Source organism: Lutzomyia longipalpis, chromosome 4, assembly GCF_024334085.1.
Source record: "Lutzomyia longipalpis isolate SR_M1_2022 chromosome 4, ASM2433408v1".
Lineage (NCBI taxonomy): Eukaryota > Metazoa > Arthropoda > Insecta > Diptera > Psychodidae > Lutzomyia > Lutzomyia longipalpis.
This window is the reverse complement of record NC_074710.1, coordinates 19,555,115-19,576,769: the sequence shown is the minus strand read 5'-3', so window position 1 is coordinate 19,576,769 and position 21,655 is coordinate 19,555,115. Positions and strand designations below refer to the sequence as shown.

Below are 21,655 nucleotides of genomic sequence, written 5' to 3'. Positions count from 1 at the left end.
CGCAATAATGATGGCGCTAGCATCGCCAAACAAGATGGCGTTCGTAAACTTGGAGTGATTCGAGGTGTTTATTCGAGCTTTTGTTGTGTGAAAAAGTATCGATAATGTGCAATTTGTGAGCTGAAAGTGCCCAAAAAGACTCAAAGAACCCCCAGAGAAGGGATTGTGCATTGTTTTTTGGCGCCAAACGTGTGGGATTGGGGTGAAAAGACGTGCGACACAGCGCCGAGAGAGCCCCAAAAAAGAAAAATTGTCGATTGTGGAGTTGCTTACAAAGGGTAAGGAGGTTGAAACACACAAAAAAAACTCAAAGAAGCTTCTCGCGGGGGGTGTTGTAGCTACACGTAGGGGCTCCCCAGTACAAGGCAGGTCCCCACGGGAGGCAGCTTGGGGCCGGTGCGTGGGGGAGGAGGAAAATGTGGGTGAATGCGAATGTGGAGAAAAGTTTTGTTTTATTGCGTAAATCCGAGGTTGTTTGTCATTGTGTTGAAGTTTTTTTTCCCTCCGGGAGAAATTCATCCCGCAAACGCCCCGCTTCTGTAGCACCCCCCAGTTGTGGAATGATCACTAATGCGGTGTTTTGGGGTTCTTTGCAGATTGACGGAGTGGTGTGGAGGCCCACGCGTGGCCCCAGAACTGCCAGAGCGGCAGGAGAAGCGCTGAAAAAAAACGAGGTGAGTCGCAGAATGAAAAATCTCCGGGCAACATTGTTTTGAGGTTATGTTACACACAAAGGGAGGCTTTCCCCGGATAGCTGGGGTTTTCTCAAAAGAATTCTCTTCTATAAATGACAAAATCTTCCGCTCTGTAAAAGAGGAGTCTGCAGAGGGATTAAAGGAAGATTTCCTGAAGATTTTCTTTGAAAATTGGAGGTTTTAGAGGTCAAGGACTTTCAAGGAATTTCTTTTTTTTCACAATGTTTTCCAAATGAAAAGGACATTATGCACGGTGGTCTTGGGAATGTTAATCCGCGGCCAGTGGCGGTCGTTAAAATTCGAAAGGAAAAAAAAGGAGATTATGCACAATTAATGGAAAAAAAATAATCCTTCAAAATTCATTTTCAAAGAATGTTTTGATGAATTTCTTAAAGAAAAAAAATCCTGTAAAGTGCAAAATGTTAAAGTATTTGTGTGATAAACAAAATATTAAAAAAAAAAATAAATAAGATAATATATCTAACAGTCCTATTCCTTATTTTACTATCCACCAAAACTTAGGTACTGATTTCCTGCAGAAAACTGCAGAACAATTCTTAACGTCTCAAGAAGGATTCATTAAATTGAAAAAAAAAAAGTCTGGTCAAGGAAAAAGATTTTTTTTAAGCTTTTTGTCGGGATTTCTTCAGAATTTTTCCTGAAGTTCTAAGGCCTCTTTCAGAAATTTTTTTTCTAGCTTCACTAGCCTGAAATCTTTTACAGAATTCATTTCCTTGACAACTACTCAACGCTCTCTGAAGCTGTTAATGTTTGAAAGAATGGCCTTTAGTGTGGAATATATTTTTGTTTACTTCTTATCTAGGAAGAAAGCATCAAAATTTGAATACTTTCTATTAGAAGATTTATGCTGCTGTCTCAATGATCTTCTTTTCAGGCTTACCTATCCTTGTTAGAACACATGTCAACGCCTTCTCTAAAGAAAAAAGTTTAAAAAAAAAGGGTAAATAATATGCTTAAAGATTGTGATAGATTTCTTTGTGTCTTCATCATTTCCTTAACGGAAATTTTTAAGAAATTACTCTCTGAAGTAAAATCGAGAATTTCAAGGATCACAGGCACTTTATTGTCCAAGTTCCTATGAGAAGTAGTTTCAAGAAAGAAATAAGAAAGTGTTTATTATCAGATAAACCTTTTAAATAGAGATCCTGGTGCTTCTTAATTTAATCTATATAATAAAGAAAGGATTTCGTTCCTGTACAGCTATACAAATCTACACCGTTTGTCCGATCGTGATGAAATTTGGTACAGAGACTCCTGATACCAGGCGATTGTTACCAACGGCATTCATTTTCCCCCCAGAGCCCCCCTTCACATAGCCCCCATATAAAAATCACGATTTTTTGACTACTTTTTGAATTCGGCGCCATAAATGTTGTGCGAAATTCACTTTTTCTCTTTGAAATATCTGTTGGAGGTTTTTGCGTGGCCCATCTTCTATATAATAAAGAAAGGATTTCGTTCCTGTACAGCTATGCATTTCTACACCGTTTGTCCGATCGTGATGAAATTTGGTACAGAGACTACTGATACCAGGCGGTTTTTACCAACGAGTAAATATTTCATTAAATCTATTTCAATTCGTCACAAATTTCTTCTCTTCTAAAAATTTGCGCGAAGCGCAACAAATCCCCGCGAAGCGGGGCGAGGTAAATTGGAGCGAAGCGACAATTTACCTCGTTTTTTATAATTAACTACCTCTATTTCTTTATTTGAAGTATTTCACAGTCTTCTGCTTTAGGAAATTCGTTATCTTCTAGTCTGGAAAATTGGGTTGATTTTTAAAAATAAATTGCAGAACATGATATGGCCATTCCATCAAATAAGAAAATAAATAAACTTCGATGGAATTGCATCTTTCTTGACAGTCTTGATCAGTCTTAAATGGTATTTTCTTAAGATCCAAAGTATAGGTAAATAAGGCCAAAAAGGTGGAAATGTTGATTAATTTAATGATTTTTTTATGTGATGATGATGGGAAAGCATCTCCTATCTAACCCTAATTTAGGGTCTCTAAAGTACCTTTCAAAGCTTAATTAGATAAAAGTTCATAGATTAAGCATTAAAACATAAACAAAAGTATGTTTAACCTTGGCAAATTAACTTCTTATAAACGGCTAGGTTGATCCTTATGAAATTCGGTCTAGTAGTTGAAAAGACTTATAAGTTGCTTGAGTTATATGGATTATCGCCCCTAAAATTATTTTCACCCCTCTATCACTTACTAAAGTGTTAAACCATGGTTCTGATTGTTTTTTAAAGCATCTAATGCGATTTTTTAAATTTGTATCTCCTTACTGCTCCATAAAATATTTCCCATACAAATTTTTAATATTTTCCCCGAAAAATTTGTCTAATTAATGACTAGATAGGGGTTTAAAGTTAAATTCTGCGTAAAAATATTTTACATTAATCGACTTTTATTAGGGATTTAAACTCAAGCTTAATGCTAAAAGAGGATTTTACTTAGTTCTTTCAAGAAGAGGGTAAGAATTCTCAATAGAAAATTCTTACCATTTAATATAGGTTTATTTAATGGAACTACATTTTCTCTTATCCCGTTATAAGATTTTTCTTTTAAATTGAGTTTTGATTTAAGGAAAATCCCAAAGAATTGAATGAGAGATTACCTAATTTTTTTTTGCAAAAATGTATTTTATTCTTCTAACAATTGAAAACTTTACTAAAACTGGCGCACAGAAAAAAAAACATCATCAAAATGTTTATAATTTTGGGAAATCAATTGAGAAATGAATTTCATTTCATTGAAAAGAGAATCATGTAGATATTTAATTAAATTCATTTAATAAAATAAAATAAAAACAAAGGATTAAATGCAATTTCATAGTAAATTGATAATTTTATTATTCCAATAAATTGTAAACTGAGAATTATATTGAATGGTTAATTTTATTGGGCTTCATAAATAATTAGTAAAATATAATTTTTACTGAAATAATTAAATTTTTAATAACAATTTTAACGATTTATTTTAGTATTAAAATTTATTGATCTTTTATAATTAAAATTTTTTAAACGGGTTTAACTTAAATCAAAATGAAACATTTTCTTTGGTAAAAAAAATTAACACAACGCAATGAAATTCCCTTAATTTTTATAGTCTATTTTTTAAAGTTTATTATTAATTCAAAATAAATATTTAAAATGTATCAGAATTTTAAGTGATTTTTAATTCTTTTATTATTGAATAATAAATAAAATATAAACACGTTTAGAAGGATCATAATACACGTATACCTATATTTTTTTATATGACGTGTAACGTATAAAACTATTTTAAAAAAAAATAGAAATATTCTTTTGTTCAAGTAAATATGAAAACAACCCCTTCAAAGTTACGTTAAAGTTCAATTTATTGTTACAAGTTTCAAATATTTGAATGTTAAAACATAGTTAATTTGCACAGATTCAATGCCAAATGCCAGCAAAGTATTATTATTATTAGATATATTTTATTTAGATCAGCAAAGTATATGCCAGCTCGGTTAGTATTTTTATAGGACTCCTATTTTACTACACCTTAATGGAATTAGATTTAATTGAAGGAAATTTCAACAAAACTTTGAACTTCTTGAAAACTTAAAAAAAAAGAAAATCTATTAATTCTTCTGCAGACTTTTTCTTCACAATTTCATTTAATTTTCAAATTGAAAAAAAAATTAAAAAGAATATTTTTCTTTGATTGTTTCAGTGCAAAAATGCGGTCATTTGGCTGAATGAACGTTAGTTGGCAAAACTTTTGAAAGGAGTTGAAGAAATCAAAAGAAGAAGAAAAAAACCTTAAAAATCTGAGAAGAATTTTGAATCAGGTGTGTTATATTTGATTCACCTGAAAGGGGAAGGAGGAGCTACACAGAAGAGTCAGAAAGACGTTAAAAGTCATGGACCCGGTGGGACCGTGGTCCTATACGTACAACCGGCTGGCAGCTGGAGCAGCCAGTGGTGCCACAAGTGGGGACTTTCATCATCATCTCGCCACAGCGGCTGCGGCCAATAATGCGAGTGTTGGTGCCCCAGCGACGACGTCACAGCTTCTGGCACAGGCAGCGCATACAACGAGTCTCGGGACGTCAGCTACGTCCGCGTATGCAGGTGGATTCCTGTCACCACCTACAGTTGGGTATGATTCGGTCTTTTCGCCGTTTTTGCATCATCCAAACCCGAAGCCAGCACACTACAGCTCAACGATAAATGCGCAGCATCGACAGGCGCTGGCACAGGCGGCTGTTGTGGCAAAGCCCGAAGGGGAGTACGCCTCCCCGGCAGCGGCACATCATCAACCGCAGTCGTCGGCATTCTTTGAGCAAGCTGGTGGAAGTGGGAGCGGAGCGAGTGGGCAGAGTTCTGCGGGGAGTGGTGCCGGTGCGGGAAGTGGCGCCGGGGCGGCCATAGCGTGGCAAGGTGGTGGCAATCAATTGCCGAGCCCCTTTGGGATCCTTCCGCATGAGAATGTCCCGTCGAGTCCTGGTGGAGGAAGCGGCGGAGGCGGTGGGACAAAGACGGCAGGAGCTGGTGGTTCGGGGAATCCCGCAACAGCAGCTGCATCCGTTTATGACAACTTCAACGCCCACATTGCTGCTCAATCATTGTATCATATAAATTCCCAGCTGGCCGCCAATGCTGCCGTTGCTGCGGCCAATAAAGTAGCCGCCGCAGCGGCTGCTGTACGTTCGGGATCACCGCAAATTAGTAGTGCAGCCGCCATAGCGTCAAATAAATTGACAACAGCTACGAATTTCTATCAAGGTGTCCCAGCGGGGTATGGTGTGGCAGCAGCAGCAGCAGCCGCAGCAGCTGCAGCGGAGAGCCTGTCAGCGTATCCGGTGAGTCAGAAGACAACGAGTACGTCACAGCAGGAGTATAGCAGTAGTGGGACAAATACGGGAAGTAAGTCAAGTTCAAGTAGTTCGTCTTCGCTTAATAATAGTATCCAGCAGTCGTGTGTTATTGTAAGTGCGAGTCCCATGTCACCATCCAAAGATTATCGTATCCTTGCGACAATCCCAACAATCCCAACAACTCTTTTAAATAATAACGGTAATACTAGTGTTAGCTCATCATCTGGTCATTCCACAACATCCACAAACCCCAATCAATCTGTAACCCATCAACCTGCAACGACGAAAAATAAAGCAAGGCAGCAGTATTTGCAGCCACAGCATCTCGGTAAGACGCAATCAATGCAAACAAAGGCCCAAACGAAGGTCTATGCGGAGACAAATGGTGAGAGGAATGTTGTGGTGGAACCACCACCACAATCCTCACCGATAAGTTATAGTTTACCCGATAGAATACCCGCAAATTCATATACCGCAACGTCGGCTGTTGTTGGGAAATCGTCGCCCAATAATCGGCATTCCCCCGCCGCTGGGCAACAGACGACAACCTTTCATCAGGTAACACCCCCTTATCGACAACCGCAGTCGCACTATCAACCAAAACCCGATGAAGTGAGTTTTACGCGGGTTGTGGGGAAAGGTGGTGGCGTTGGTAGTGGTGGGGGGAGTACGGGTGGGACGGGAAGTAGTAGTAGCTCCGATGTAGCGCAGTATTCATCGTCAAGTTCAAATGAACGTCGACCGAGTCCGCAGCAGACTCCAACAACGCATTCACAGGCATCCCCGCAAATGGCATCGAGTCATGCAAGTCCAGCCACATATCCCATGTACAATTCCCCCATGAATTCCATGTCATCCCCACAGACTGAGCAGCATTACCATCAACCACCGCAGAGTCCGCTCGATGTCACCATTTCACGAGCAAACTCAATTCCCAATCAGGTTGCCTATTCGTCCGTTATAACGCGTGCTGTTGCCGATGCTACGCGCTATGCGCAGGATCGTGCAACACCTGTACAACAGTCTAGCGGGCAGAATTGTTGGGAACAGCCCGAGCGATCTGGGAGACAATCTCAGCAAGCACGGAGTACTTACGTTGTTCAACAGGAACGTGGACAACTTAATGTTCAACAACAGTCTGCTTTTGAACAACAACAACAACAACAACCTCCTTCAAATAGTGGAATAACAATTTTGCAGGATCTCAGTAATTCACGTGGTGATCCAATGAGTATTGTGCGTGCATTGCAACAGACAGATGTGCCGCAGGGATCGGAGCAACGGAATGTTGATGCAAAGAGCACAACAACAACGGGAACGACAACAAAGCGTCGGGGGCGAAAGGTGGTGGCAGAGAAGACGGATGAGAAGGAGGAACAACAGGAGGACGCGTATTATGCAGCAGCTGCAACACGACAACCACCACCGGCGCATAGTTCAACACCCGGACAACGTGGACAAAATGGCCAGTTGCAGCAGCAGCAACAACAGCATCAAAATGGCGGCGGTGGTGCGTCGTATTTGGATCTTGAACGATGGAATCCATTACCACCGCCACCACCGAAGATTTTTGCCCCGAGTACAGGGGGGGCCTTTACGGCTCAAGGAACGTTTGGGCAGGCAGCAGCACAAACACTAATGGTACCCCATGGTCCACCCCTTCCCTACTTCCCTGCCTTCCATCTAGCTGCTGCCCATACTGCGGGGCATCATGGGGACTTTGCGAATGATGCGTATGCAGCAACAACGGGGAATGTTGATTTGTATCAACATCCGTCAATTGAATCCCATAGTAGTAGTAATGCAAATAATGTTAATAGTAATACAAATAGTAGTTTAGGGACAAATTGCAATAGCCACGATGTGCGCGGCGAAGACGAGCCACCGAAAGTTGTTGTACCGAATATAGAGGAAGAACTTGGATTTCTTGCAGAACGTGGTGGTGGTGGTGCTGCTGCAACAACGCATCAGCAACATTTAGGAGGTGGGAATGCCGCAATGGGTGCACAGCAGCCACCGCAACAGCAGCAGCAGCAACAGCATGAGGAGCAAAGTATTGCAAAGTCAATTGCGGAGAAGAAGTACAATCTGCCAAAGGGTGTTGGTTCGGGGTTTATGGGGTCATATTTGAAGTTTTTGCAAGGTGAACGCGACACCTCGCCACCACCGGCAAGTCGTGGTGGGCGCAAGGCGACGTGGTCGAGAACGGCGGCCACGAGTACAGCGGCGGCGGCGGCTACGAGTCAAACGACAACAACGTCAAAAAGCACAACAACGCCATACAATCAGCAGCAACAACAGCAAATAAGCAATGGTGTCAATATACACTCCCAACAGATAATTCATCCAGGTCAAGCACAAACGGCGGCCGAACTGGATGATGGGAGGAACTACTATCAGCAATCACGGAATAATTCCACAAAGCGCAAATACGATGATGACGTGAATGAGCGCACGGCTAAGCAGGCAAAGGGGGGCATTGAGAAGAGTGCAGATGGGAAGGATGTGGCTAAAAAGACGCGACTACAGCAGCAAGTTGCGCCGCCGCCGCCGCCGCAAATTCCCGCAAATCCCCTTCAGACAACACTCCAACCGAGTCCGAGTGTTTTGCAAGCTACAGCACCCCCACACCTCCCCCTCCATCCTCATCCGCATCATCATCACCCACAGCCACCGCCACAGATGATGCAGCAGACATACTATCAGCAACCAGATGAAGGTGCGTTTAACTTCTTTGATTTACATTTAAGACGGCAAAGATGGTGAAGATCACCACACAACAGTGTTGTGATTGGGGATGAAGAAAATTCTCTCTCTCTCTCTGTCTTATTTTTCTCTCAAACAAATAATCCTTATTTATATCTTTCTTTCTCTATCACACAAAAACAAACATTTGATTGTGAAAAAAAGAGAGACAGCACAAATGGGAAAAGTTTCAAAGGAAAAATATCCTTCCTTTCGTGTTGGTTTGACGTTGAAACGTTCATTTCATTTTAAAAAGGGTAAATCTGCTTTATTTAGTGGATTAGTTAATCCAGATTTGTCACTTGAAAACATGATGACTTTTTTTTCTTGCAATATTGAAATTTTGAATTAAAAAATTGATTTTTTTCTTTAAGAATTGAAATGTTACGATTTAGTACTGAAACTTTCACTCTTAATCATCAAGACTTTAAAAGTTATGCATTGATAAAAAAAAAGTTCTCAAGAGATTCATTTTAATTTTGAAACTTTATATTGAAATTTAAAAAAAAAACATTTTAAAAATATTTTAGACTTTAACCCTTTCACGTCCAACGTGAAACATAAAAACATTAAAACATGCGCTCTTTTATCGCGATTTTTATTCTATGAATTTTTTTAGAGGACTTTTCTCACTCAGAACGTCTTCTTTGACCCCTTATGCGTGAATTTGATGCATTTGTAACATGGAAAAACAATTACATTAATAAATAATTGAAAAAATAAAATGTTTCACGTTTGGGTCAGCGTATGACCCAAAAAACCTTAAAGGGTTAAGATATTAGTTTAAAATATTAAAATTTTATATTCAGTCACTAAATGTCATTAAAAAACTTCTTCAGAAAATGAAATGGGAAATCATCTTTCAGATGAAACCCGAGATAATATAAAAAAAATGAAATTTTGAATTGAAACGTTTTTTTCACTGAAATTTTAATCAAAAAGTAAATGATTGAATATAAAAAAATAAATAAATCAAAAACTATTTTTATTTTTGTTCTATCATCTGGTTTCATCAGAGTGAAATTTAACCTTTAATCATCGGTTATTTTAATAAAATTATTCAGTTAAAAGAAGAGTTTTAGAATCTTATCAGAAGAATTTTCTAAAAATTTCATTAAGAATTGACTTTTAGATGACTTTGGAAACATATTTCGTGAAAATTTCAATAATTTCCAGGCCAAATCTGGGTTAAATAAAAAAAAATTCTTTAGAACATTGAGAAGAAAAGGAGTTCATGCACGGGCTATGTAAAAACTTCCTCTATCGCAGAACAATTTTTGATTCATTTTATCTTGTTGAGAATAAAAGAAACATTGAAGAATCGCGAGGGAAACACCCCAATATCCACTGGGATCACATAAAAAAATGCAAATAAAGATTGACAAAAAATGCGAAACATTAGGTCCACTGTTGGAATTATTGAATTTATTAAAAACTAAAATACATTTTTGTAGCAGATAAATTAAAAATTTTCTTAATTAGGTGACCAAAAACCACTATTACCGAAAATTTTATTACATACTGAAAATTTCAATCTTTCAATGCAAAATTTCACTATTAGATGAAAATGTTCTTGGTTAAACGTAAATTGCAATTTCTAAAGAAAAAAAATCAATTTTTCAATTCAAAATTTCATTTCTTGAAGAAGTTTTTTTTAAAGTTATTCAGTGACTGAACATAATTTTTTTTATTGACATCCTACACCTTAAAGTTTAAAATATGTAACAGTTCTTTTTTTTTTTAATTTCAATATAGTTTCAAAATTGAAATTAAGCACATGAGAACTTTTTTTTCATAATTTCATAACTTAAATTTCAGCCCTAAGAATTCTGATGATAAAAAGTGAAAGTTTCCATACCTACTTAATCATAAATTTCATTTGTTAAAAAAAAGAATCAATTTTTTAATTCAAAATTTCAATATTGCAAGAAAAAAGTCTTAAGGGTTGTAATCCAAAATTCAAAGTTATTCAATGCTTGAAATTTTCAATTTCAACCTTATGGAAATCATTTTTTCTCATCAAATTTGTCTTCATGATGAGAAATTAAAGTTTCAGTTCAAAGTTTAAAGTTAGCTAGAGCTGAAAAGAAATGACAGCTGTCACAGATTTAACAGCATATTCTAACACATTTGCCTTCAAAAAATATCTAAAAATTAATTTTTATTTACAGCAATGTTCCGTATTATGTGGGATTCAAAATTTCATAATAATAATTTTTCGATTTCATACTTGTGGTAATTTTCAAAATAAAAATGTCACAAATCACTGCAAAAATATGGATTTACCAAATGAAGATTGAAGCCTTTTTGTAAAAACAAATAAAGAAAAGAAATATTAAACTGTTAAAAACCTTTTTTTTTTCTTTCAATTGGCTTTAGCTGTCAGTTTCACGTCAAACTAAGCGAAAGTTTTGTGAAGGATTTAGAAAGAAGAAGAAGTTCCCTCCTTATTTAGGATTCTCTTTTTTTTAAATATAAATTTCAAATCTTTCAATCCCAGTAAGAAAAAAAAAGTGAACACTTCTCATAATTTTTCAATGAAAAACTATTATATATTTTCCACTTCTATTTATTATTTATGTATACAACAATATGATTTTTTTTACACTTCATTTATCATCCGTAATGTATATTTTCTCTCTTTCTCATTCTCTCATTAATTTGTGCGTACTTTACAAGAACAATTATCTTCATTCGTTCCTCCCCCAGAAAGATCCTTTCATCCACTATTCCTTATGAAACAAAAATTCAAACAAAAATGGCTTGTATTACTGTATTAAAAAAAGGGACTCAAACTACAAAGAAATAAACAAAAGTTTTATGAGAAAAATGCGATAAAACTTAACGAAAGATTTTTTTTTATTAAAGTAAAAAATCATTTAAATGGCCTAACTAGTATGACATTCACACTAATAATGGGTTGGGAGTAAAAACTGTTTTAATTTCCGCCCCAATGAGTCCTTCGACTTCGTTCAGTTTCGTTCTTACGTCAAAATCAACTCCTAGAGTATTTTTGAGCACTAAAATAGCTTTGGTAGGAATGCACGTTGCAATATTTCGTCAAATAGAAAACAAAACATTTTTCGTGAAAATTTGAGAACTTTATAAATGAAAGAAAAATCTTAACGAAAAAATCTCCATGAATTTTACACGTATTTAGTGCTTTGTTTTGAAGTGTTTGAAAGTTTTTTGACACGATAATACTTAAAAGTTACATTAAAAAAATGCTAGTAAGATTTTTGAATCAAAATAATAAAAAAATACAAAAAAATATTGTCTTCGTTTAGTTCGTTAAGATTATTTGACGTGCTTCATACAAAGTTTGCTTCCGCGTTTTTCTACAGTAAAAAAAGAATAAATTTTTTATACCTACACCAGTTTTACAACATTTTCCGTTTTAATAGCCCTTTGACAGAAAATTAAACGAAAGTTTTTTAACGAAGGATCTGCAATAGTATTTGATGGGATAGACTTTTTAATCTTCTTTCATTTTTAAAGAATTATTGGTGAAGTTTAATTTAGAATCTTAAATTTTCTTTCAAGTTTTATTTTTTTTTAATTTGTGTTTAAAATAAAGTTTCACAAAAATTTCAGAAAATTTCAACATATTTCATGAAATTTTATTAAAAAAAATTTTTTGCAGTGTAATGAAAACTTATAACAATTTTAATTAATGATTTAATAACAAGATTTCATATTTATCATGAAATAAAAGTAACAGGAAATTTTCAAATAATTTCTTTCTGAAATTATTGAAAATTTCAGTGATACGGATGAAATAAAAATCATACACTTCATGAAATTTTAAATAAAATTCTGATATTTTATGAAATTTACAAACATCCTAAATGAAATTAAAGTTTATTACTGAAATCCAAAGAATTCCTTTTTAGCGTTTCTGGGTGGGGGGCAAGTGCTTCGATTTTCTATTGAACTGTGTATAAATACTTTTGAAAAATAATTTGAAATTTTTAAAATTTCAATGAAAATTTGAATTTTAGTGAAGTTTATAAAATTCATTCAAAATGTTACGCAAAATTCTTAATTAAATTCCACCAAAAATTCTTTGAAAGCAAATTTTCTCTCACCAAGATTTATCTCAATTGAATTGAAGAAAATAGAAAATAAGTTTTTTGAATTAATAAAGAAAAATGATTAAGTAAAATTAATTAATTTTTAAGGGACTAACTAATGCCATTGTGTGCCATTAAATGTAATTATTAATAGTAAAATAGTAAATTGAGATAATTTAATGATAAAAGTATTTTGCAGAAAAAAAAGTTAATCAAGGTGAAAAATTGAAGAAAAAAATAGGAAATTAATGCCTAATTATGTATTTTGTTTGTACAACAGCATAGAAAGAAAGGGTTAGTGATGTCATACTAGTTTCTTTTTTCTCATTAAATTTACGCAAAAGAACAACTTAAAAAAAAACAATTTTCTTGCACAAAACTCTGGATATTTTTTTTCGACTTTTTTGCAAAGGAATTTTCCTTCAAATCCAGGGAAGATTTTTAGCAAAAATAAATAATAAAAATTGTGGGTGAAGAATGGGTTAACTCGCGGGCCGGGTGCTACCGGGCAAAGTCTGTGGGATTTATAAATTGAGATAACAAATAAATAATTTAAAAATGAAAAAGAAATATAATATTAGTTTGCTTATAAACTAATTTAATCCTAATTTTAGAACAAACTTTTATTTTACATTTAATGTAATTTGTTACAGGAATTTGTGAAAAGAAAAAAAAATAACAGAAAATCAGTGAAAAAAATATCATTTAGATTTCTTTTATTTAAATAAAAGAATAGAAAAAGAAAATCAACTCATTTTAGTTGCAGTATTTTTTATTTTTCTTTTAATTATTTTTACATTATTATATATTTTCTTATTGTACAGAAAAATGAATTAAAAATGTTGATAAAGATCACATAGTAAGGAAAGCGGAGAGAATTTTTTTTTAATATATAATTTAGTAGTTTTTTATACATTTTTTTTATTTAATTTCTGTTTATTTGAAAGTAAATAAATGAATTTTGAAGCTTGAAAAATATTTTTTCAATTGTTTCAAAATTTTATGATTAAAAAAAAAAAAGAAAAACTAATCCGTCATCTCACCTTAAAAGTATTGTGGTTAATTTTTGTTTATTTTTTTAATTTAATTTGAGAAAAAATCTTTCATAGCTTGATAAAAATCTCTCAAAAGAAATTTTGAAGAATTCATGAGAGGAAGAAAAAAAAAGTATTGAAAGATTAAATTTAAAAAGAAAAAAAAAGTGTATAAAAAATTGTGAATGTAAAATAGAAAAATCTGATATTAATTTTCATTTTTAGGAATTTACATAGTGAAGAAAAAAATCCTTTTTAATTTAAAAGATAAAAAAAAAAATCTTTTTCCTCAAAAACTTTTGAGAAAGAAAGAAGTTTGAGTGAAAAAGATTAATTTGTAAATAGATTTTTTTAAGGGACAATGAAAATTGAAAATAAAAGAACTTCTCAGTAGGAAATAAATAAAATGAGATAACAAAAAAATGTAATTAATAATTTGAAACGACGTGCTGGATGAAAAAAAAATTAAATAAAAACAAACTGAAAAGTAATCTCATTGAGGTTAGAATAGAGAAGAAAATTAAAGAAGAAACTCGTGAATTATGTACACAAGATTGATTTAAAAAAAAACGGACGAACATTGAGAAGAATTCTCAAATTTAATGAGTGATAGACGAACGTTTTTTTTAAACAAAAAAAAAGTTGAAAAGTTAAAAAAATAAAAATTAATGTGAAGCAAAATGAATTTTGTTGACTTTGAGCAACAATTTCAAAATGAATGAAAAAATGTAAATATTTTGTATAGAAATTGCAAAAAACAAAGCACCACACACATGGTTGATGCAAAAAGAAAACTCACAAGAAAAAGAAAAAAAATCATTGAAAGCAGGTTAGAAATTGCAAATAAGTTGAATGAAAAAAAAGTGAAAAATGGTGAGTAAAAAAACAAGCAGTAATATAATTATAAATAAAATAGCGTCTTATATGATATTAAGGAAGGAAAGTGAGAAAAAATTGAAAAATCAGGAAAATTATATTACAAAAAAAAAGAAAAATAAAAACCAATATAACTGAATGAGAAATTTTTAAAAATCTCCACAAAACGAATTTATTTTTGTTACAGACACAGCGTTGAATTTCCTTTATTTCAAATGAATTTAATGATATGAGAGAGTATTTAAAAAAAAAAAAAAAAAGAAATGTGATGATCCTCTTTCTTTCTCGGTAGCACCCTAGAGTTAGGTCATATTGGTGATGATGTTATGTAAGAAAAAGAAAAGAATGTTTTCATGTAAAGTTTGCAGCAAATTTTTGAAAAGAAAAGTAAATTAAAGGGTCTTAATCAGTGACCAAGTAACTGAAATTTCAAGGATTTCTTGGTCACTAAATAAGGCCAAAAAACTGACTTCTCTGAAGTTAGTTTCACAGGATAGACTTTACTGCAAACTAATCATGAACTAAAGAAAAGAATGATTTTCTTTATATTTCAATATGTAAATTTATTTACAAAATGGTCATAGATTTTTTTTCAGGTCTTAATAGGAAAAGAGGCGCTATATTGATCTTTTTGACAGTTGACGCCATCTGACAGATTTACTTAATTTCGTTAAAATTCAAATGGAAAAATTCCATAAGAACGTTGAAAATTGAACTGATTCAGTTTTCAATTGTACTGTCAAAGTGACAAGCAGAAAACCCTAATACCTGTCATTTTGACAGTTTGAATTTGACAGAGCTGAAAAGAAAAAAAATAATTTGAGAGACTTAATTTATTGATTTGAATTCAATTGAATTGGTTTAAAATGTTGCGAAATTATGGCAAACTGATTTATAAAATCAAATTGACAGTTGGACTTTGAATAATTGAATTTGACAGATAAACTTTAGAGTGAATAATTTGACAGATCGTTTGAAAGCAAATTGAATTCATCAGAAAAAGTTTGAAAAAAAAAATTGACAGATTGATTAGAATAAATTTTATTAAACAAACAAGTCTCGATAAACTCAATTTGACAAACCGATTTTGATAAATTCAGTTTGGCGAACAGATTCTAATAAATTCAATTTAACAAATAAATTTTGACAATTCGTCGCAATAAATAATATTTCATTCGATTTGATACGTTTTGATAAAAAATCAAATTGAATTAAAAAATTTAAAAAATTGATCTTTATCAAATTTGAAATTGTTAAATCAGCTACTAAAATAAAACAAAACTGACAGAAAGGATTTAACTAATAGAAACAAATTATGACCATTTTGTATTTTTTTTTTTAAGGAATGATATCGCTTTGGATTGCATAAACATCACCAATATGGTTTGGACCATTTTAGTCAGGAGATTATTTGTGTAATTGACAGCAGAAAATGTTAAAAGTGACAGAAAGAAATGTCAAAGCTCTGATCTCATTATACATGCTAATATATATTTTTTTTAACAATGAGAAAACTCTCAATGAAAAATTGTTTTTCACAGAAGAGTTAACTGATTTTTTCGACAGATTAAATGACAAAGCAAACGTCAAATTAGGATCATCTTTCTGCCAAACAAGTAATGAGATCAGAAGAAAGCTTTGAAGTTAATTACTGAATCTCCTAGCTAAGTATTTTCCCATTTTTCTGGAAATTTTATTTTTTTAAGACACTTCAAGGATTGACAAATCTGTCAAAATTTTCTTTTGACGTTTCAGAGCTTCTATATTCATTTTTAAACAGAATTTCAAGGAAAATCATTTTAACATCGTATGAAAAATATTCTTGTTCTGTTAAAAATGGAATGAAGTAGAATGATTTTAACAGAAGATTTTTGACAGCAATTTCATCTGTTAAATTGACATTTACTCAAATGGTACTTGTCAAAATGACAGATAATTTAATCATCTGTCAATAATCTACTGTCAAAAATTTTTTTTTCATATTTTTTTAACAGAAATTGAGAAGAAAATCCCCCTTAAATAATTAAAAAAAAATAATTCAAAGTAACGATAGAATGAAAGAGAAAATCTTCACCGTCTTTGCCGTAAAACAAAATATGAGAAAGAATTTCACAAGAGGATCTCACATTTTATTAATCTCAACTTCTTTTCTTTTTTGTCATCACCTCCTATTCATTTTCCTTTCTCCCATTCAAATTTTCCTGCTGCTATTGTCCTTCCATTGTTCCCTTTGCTATTGAAATAAAACATTTTCTCTCTCTCTCTCTCTCATATCATTTTCCCACCCTTTTGTCAACTTTCTCCTCATTCTCTGGGAAATAAAATGGGCACGGGGGGTGGGGTTTTGGGGGGGCTCCTACACTACACAGAAGTGCCACTGCGTCGTGAAATGTCGCACCGGAAGGCAAAGGGGCGTAGTGTCCTTCAGCTCCTCAACATGTCCATTGATACGGAAGATTTTGCCGGTGCGGCGTCCGATGAAGAGCCGGCGGAATTTCAGGATTCCGACACAGATCCCGTGTGGACACCCGAAGTGGATGAAGATGACGAGGAGTGGGACAAGGGGCGGAAGAAGCTGAAGAAACCACGTGATGCACGCACGAGGATGCGAAAAATGTCTCAAGGAGGTAATAAAAGAAAAAATGAAAGAAAAAAAATCCTTTGATGATGAAAATGATTCTCATTGAAGGGACACAAGAAGGGGAATTCCTGCCAATGCGTGGGAATGTTCAGGAGGAGGTGATCAGTTTGGATATGGAGGCAACAATGGGCAAGGAATCCGTTATTCAGATGCACGAAAATCTCCCTCAAAAGGTGCCCCAAGTGCAGCCAATGCAGCAGCAAAAGACACCACAAAATCACGAAGGATTCAAGGTTGGTGGAAATTAATTTCTTTTATTTTCTTTTTAAATTAATTTGAGTGATTTTTTTTGTGATTAATGTTTGAGAGGAATTTGAGGAAAAAAAAGGAATTTGAGGACAGGATGTCCCAATCAAGGTGTTCAAGTTGAGGGAAATTATTTTTTATGGGTTTCAATGAATTAATTAATTTATTAAAATCAATAAAATTGTGAGAGAAATAAATTCAAAAATATTTTATGGAAAAATTAAAAAAATAAATCAAATAGTTTTGGAAATTTTTAAACATAAAAAAAGAAATTAGAAAGACTTAAAGAAGCATTAAAATTGTTTTATTTTAATTTTTATACTGATTTTAAATTAAAAGTTTAGGAAGATCAAGTTTTTGTTTAATGTTTACCGTTTCTTCTAACATTTGACATTTATTTCAACATATAACGTTTTTTTCTAACGTTTGATACATTTTCAACGTTGATCCCACGTCACTTAAAACTCAATTCATTTTCTTAACGTTTGAAGTTGTTTGTTCTCACTTTGACGTTTCTTATTTATTAGCATTTTATTGATATTTTTGACATCTAACCGTTCTATTTTAACGTATGATTTTTTCATGACGTTTTACGTATTTTCTAACGTTTCAAAATTCCCTTTTTTTTAATGCTCTTTTTTGCACTAAAATAAATTTTTTTCTTGAAAGAGGCTAAACTTCTTGGACCTTTAGAGGCTATTTAGATATCCAGTATCCCTCCCTAGCTACGCTCCTGACGTGTAAAAATCATTCTGGGCATATCAGGGTTAAATATTATATTGAAAGACCCCTAAACCGCACCACGTTCTACCTTTTCTATTCATTCAATGAGCTTTTTTTCAATTATTTTTTTCAAACTTTCTCTGCTTTTCAGAGAGACGAAATAACATTCTTTTTCAATGCTGAATAGCTTCAGCTGCCTCCCACACTCCTCAATGATTTTATTTTTCATTTATTAAATGAATGAATGAATGATTGAATGAATAGAGGATGAATGGAAAATGCTGCAGAACTTCTCTCAGTTTTTTTTTTCATTCTTTTGTTGCTGAAACTTCTTTTTTATTCTTCTTCTCCCTTCATGCAGATTGGGCAGTTTCTTGTGAATATTCAGGACGAAGTGACGCATGAATGGCCAAAATTGTGGCGTGTTGATGGGAAGAATTTACTGGAGAAGTACGAACCAATCCTCAAGGCGGGAAAGATTGTCTATCGCAATGAGTCTGTGGTGAGTTTTTTTTTCTTCCCTTGAAAGTTTCTTTTTAAAATATTTAAAAAAAAAAATGATTTTTTTTCGGAATAAGTTTGCTGCTTTGCTTCCGGATTCCCATGGGAACTACAGGGTGATCAAAGTGGCAACAATTCAGAATACAGCTGACTTCCGTACGCGTCAGAATAATCTTGTGGAATGGATACGCGATGGGGTTCCGTCGCCGGTGAAGCCACAAATGCAGGAGAGTCAATCGACGAGCCATCAGGGGGTTATTCGGGAGAATCCCACCACGCAGGGAGCAGTAGGAGTCATTCCGCAACCCGCTGCGGCGCCTCTTGTGGATCTTGGACCGGAAGTTATGGCACAAGCCTCCGTACCGACCGCCCCAATGACACCCTTTGAGCGACTAATGCAGGAGAAATTGGTGTATCAGGAACATTTTGAGATCTACATTCAAACACTCATTTCACAGGTTGGTCCAAAAATCATTCTTCTCACCTGTTTTATTCCTTTTCTCTCTCTCTCTGTCTCTCTCTTTCTAAAAGGGAAACATCAATAAAGGGTTAAATTAAATCAGTTTTAGGCCGTTTCTTAAGTCAAAATTTAGTCCTTTTTGGTCAAGCTTTCTAAAATCGATAATCGTAAAAATCATCTAATAATGCATTCAGATCCAATATAGCTTGATTTAATCTTAAAAAAAAAAACTGACCTTAAACAATTTAAAATCAGCCTAAAACCTTAAAGTTTGACTTTAAAAATTAGGCCCAACCTAAAGATTCAAGCATAACCTAAAAATCTATAGCCTGATTAAAAAAAAAACTTAAACCTAGCTCAACAAATTTACTCACAGATTTAATTAAACAAAAGCTTAATTATGGCTAAGAACATAGTTTAGATTAAAAAAAAACTTACATGGTAGGCTAAGTTTTGAGAAAAACTAAAGCCTAGTTTAAGGAAATCTAGGCCTAACTTTAAGAAATCGAAAGACTTTTACACACAACACTTAACAACACTTAAACTTAAAAAAAAACTTAGGCTTAGGTTATAAATAAGATTTATGTCTGGAATAAAGAAAATCTTAGTCCTAGCTTAAAATAAACTTTAGAAAACTTAGGCCCAGCTTTCTAAAACAACTTAAGCCTATGTAAAAAAAAAACTTAGGCTTTGTTTAATAAACTTAGGCCTGATCTGAAAACATAGGCATGAATTGAAAAAAAATAACTTAGGCCTAGCTTAAAATAATCTTAAGTCTGATTAACCAAAACTTTGTTTAGCTTTAAAAAATATTTAAGCTTTGATTACAAAACAGACCGGATTTAAAATTCATAAACTTAGCTTAAAAACTTAGGCCTAGCATAACAAAACTAAAGACTGGTTTTATAACACTTAAAAGCGCAGTCTCAAAAATACTTGGGCTGAATTAAATAAAAATTTAGACGTAATTTTAGATAATTAAAAATTTTATTTTTTTTACTCTGGCTAGGCTTAAGTCAAATTTTCGAAAAAACACTTAAAGCCTAAGTTTAGAAGCCTGATTTAAGAAAACTATTCTATTCTATTCTATTCTATTTAAGAAAACTTAGACTCGGATAAAATAAAAGCTTAGATTTGACCGAGAAAATGTAGACCTAGCTTAAAAACTAAAGCTAACCTAAAACAAGGACTTAAACTTAGTTTAGGATAAACTTAACGAAAAAATAGGCTTAGATCAATAAAGGTAAAACATGATTAAAGAAAAGCTAACCTAGCCTAAAGAAACTTCGAATCTATTACATAGTTTCAAAAGAAAACTCAGGTGAATTTCACCCTAAAAAATTTCTTTCCTTCCTGCAGGCCCTCGATCCGAACTTCCTCACGGAGATCATTCAGGAGAATGATGAATACTTCCTGGGAAGTGTGAGGACCATTGACAGCCTCATTGAGGGTCTTCGGACGCGCCTTCGAACGGCCCGACCGATTTCGCGGAATTTCCATTCGGCCGTTGAGACGTGGCCGCAGTACGATGTCCTCCAATTGGGCCCCAACTACCCACCGCAGATGGCGTGCACGAGCTGCCTGCGTGCCGTGGCTGCTGTTCACATTCGCTTCGCCGGCCAGCTGTACAATCCCGTCACAATGACGGCGCGTGATTTCCAACCGGGTGTCTCGTATGAGCGCGACTTCACCCTGTGTGGGGCATGCAATGAGAATCTGCGGATGCACCATCGGCTGAGTCATCAGAAGTACTCACTCTTCATGGCGTGCACGCAGAAGGTACAAGAGCGGGGCACGCAGGAGCCAGGCAAAACCAGTACGACCATTCTCAATGAACTCCTTGCGGAGGATTCATGGCTCGAAGAGGTGAGTGTTTAATGGGTTGAATTTGGGATTCAGAAAAGTCTTTTAAAAAAATCTTTAACCCTTTCGTGTCTTCTTTGGAAATTGGAAAAACAATTAAAAGAACGCGAAAGGGTTAAGTTTGAATAAAATAATAAATTGCTAAATTATAAATCTTTTCTTTTTCTTCTATTGCAGCTCTTCCGGAATGTCCGTCAGGGATGGGTTGAGATTGAAATGCTCGTCGATGGAGACGTAGCAGTTCGCTTCTAAAAAGCAGTTTTAGAAGCTTCCACAACAGCTCCAAATCCTCGGAATTCCAAATAAAAACAAAAAGATTTACTTAACAAAAGGAAAAATTACTGAATTAAAAAAAATCAAAGGAATTTTAGAACAGAAGATCTCCGTTTGAAAAAAAAAAGAAATTTCTTTGCAGACTTGGAAGTTGCATTTTAGCATTAAAATGAAATACAAAAGAATTTTTCACGTGGAAATCTCAAAAACAAAAAGTAAAAAGATGGGAAAGAAAATGAAATTTAAGGGAAAATCCTATAGAAGTGAATGAAGGAAGAAAAAATAAGAAAAGTTTTAGAATTTAAAAAATAAAACTTATTTCATTGTCTTTGTAATTTTTTTCTCAGTGAAATAAAATGATTTTTTAAAGAAAGAAAATAAAATTTAAAGATGAGTATTTGTATAATTTTTTTTGTTTGGTAACAAGAGGTGCTCATCTGAATGAAATTATTCGGATCTTCGGAAAATTCGGGATTATTCAATAATGGCTTAAAATCGGATGATTTGATATTGGCTTTTAGTCTCAAAACGGCTCAGATGGAGAAGCAGAAACGTGCTAAACTCAATCATAAAAATATTTTTTTAGTCCTAAAAAGGCAGAGAATGAGGAACAAGAGCTGAAAAAATATTTATTTCATGCATAGAAAG

At 33.7% G+C, this 21,655-nt stretch overlaps 1 protein-coding gene across 1 annotated transcript; it reads left to right on the top strand.

The window, feature by feature from the left end:
• On the top strand, positions 1–21,401 carry LOC129794671 (uncharacterized). Its single transcript, XM_055835483.1, has 9 exons — positions 1–278; positions 597–674; positions 4,426–8,291; positions 16,670–16,927; positions 16,990–17,174; positions 18,272–18,412; positions 18,489–18,869; positions 20,231–20,737; positions 20,912–21,401. The coding sequence occupies exons 3-9, from the start codon at positions 4,616–4,618 to the stop codon at positions 20,984–20,986; spliced, it is 5,223 nt and encodes a 1,740-aa protein (XP_055691458.1). The 5' UTR covers positions 1–278; positions 597–674; positions 4,426–4,615; the 3' UTR covers positions 20,987–21,401.
• The last annotated feature ends 254 nt before the right edge of the window (positions 21,402–21,655 follow it).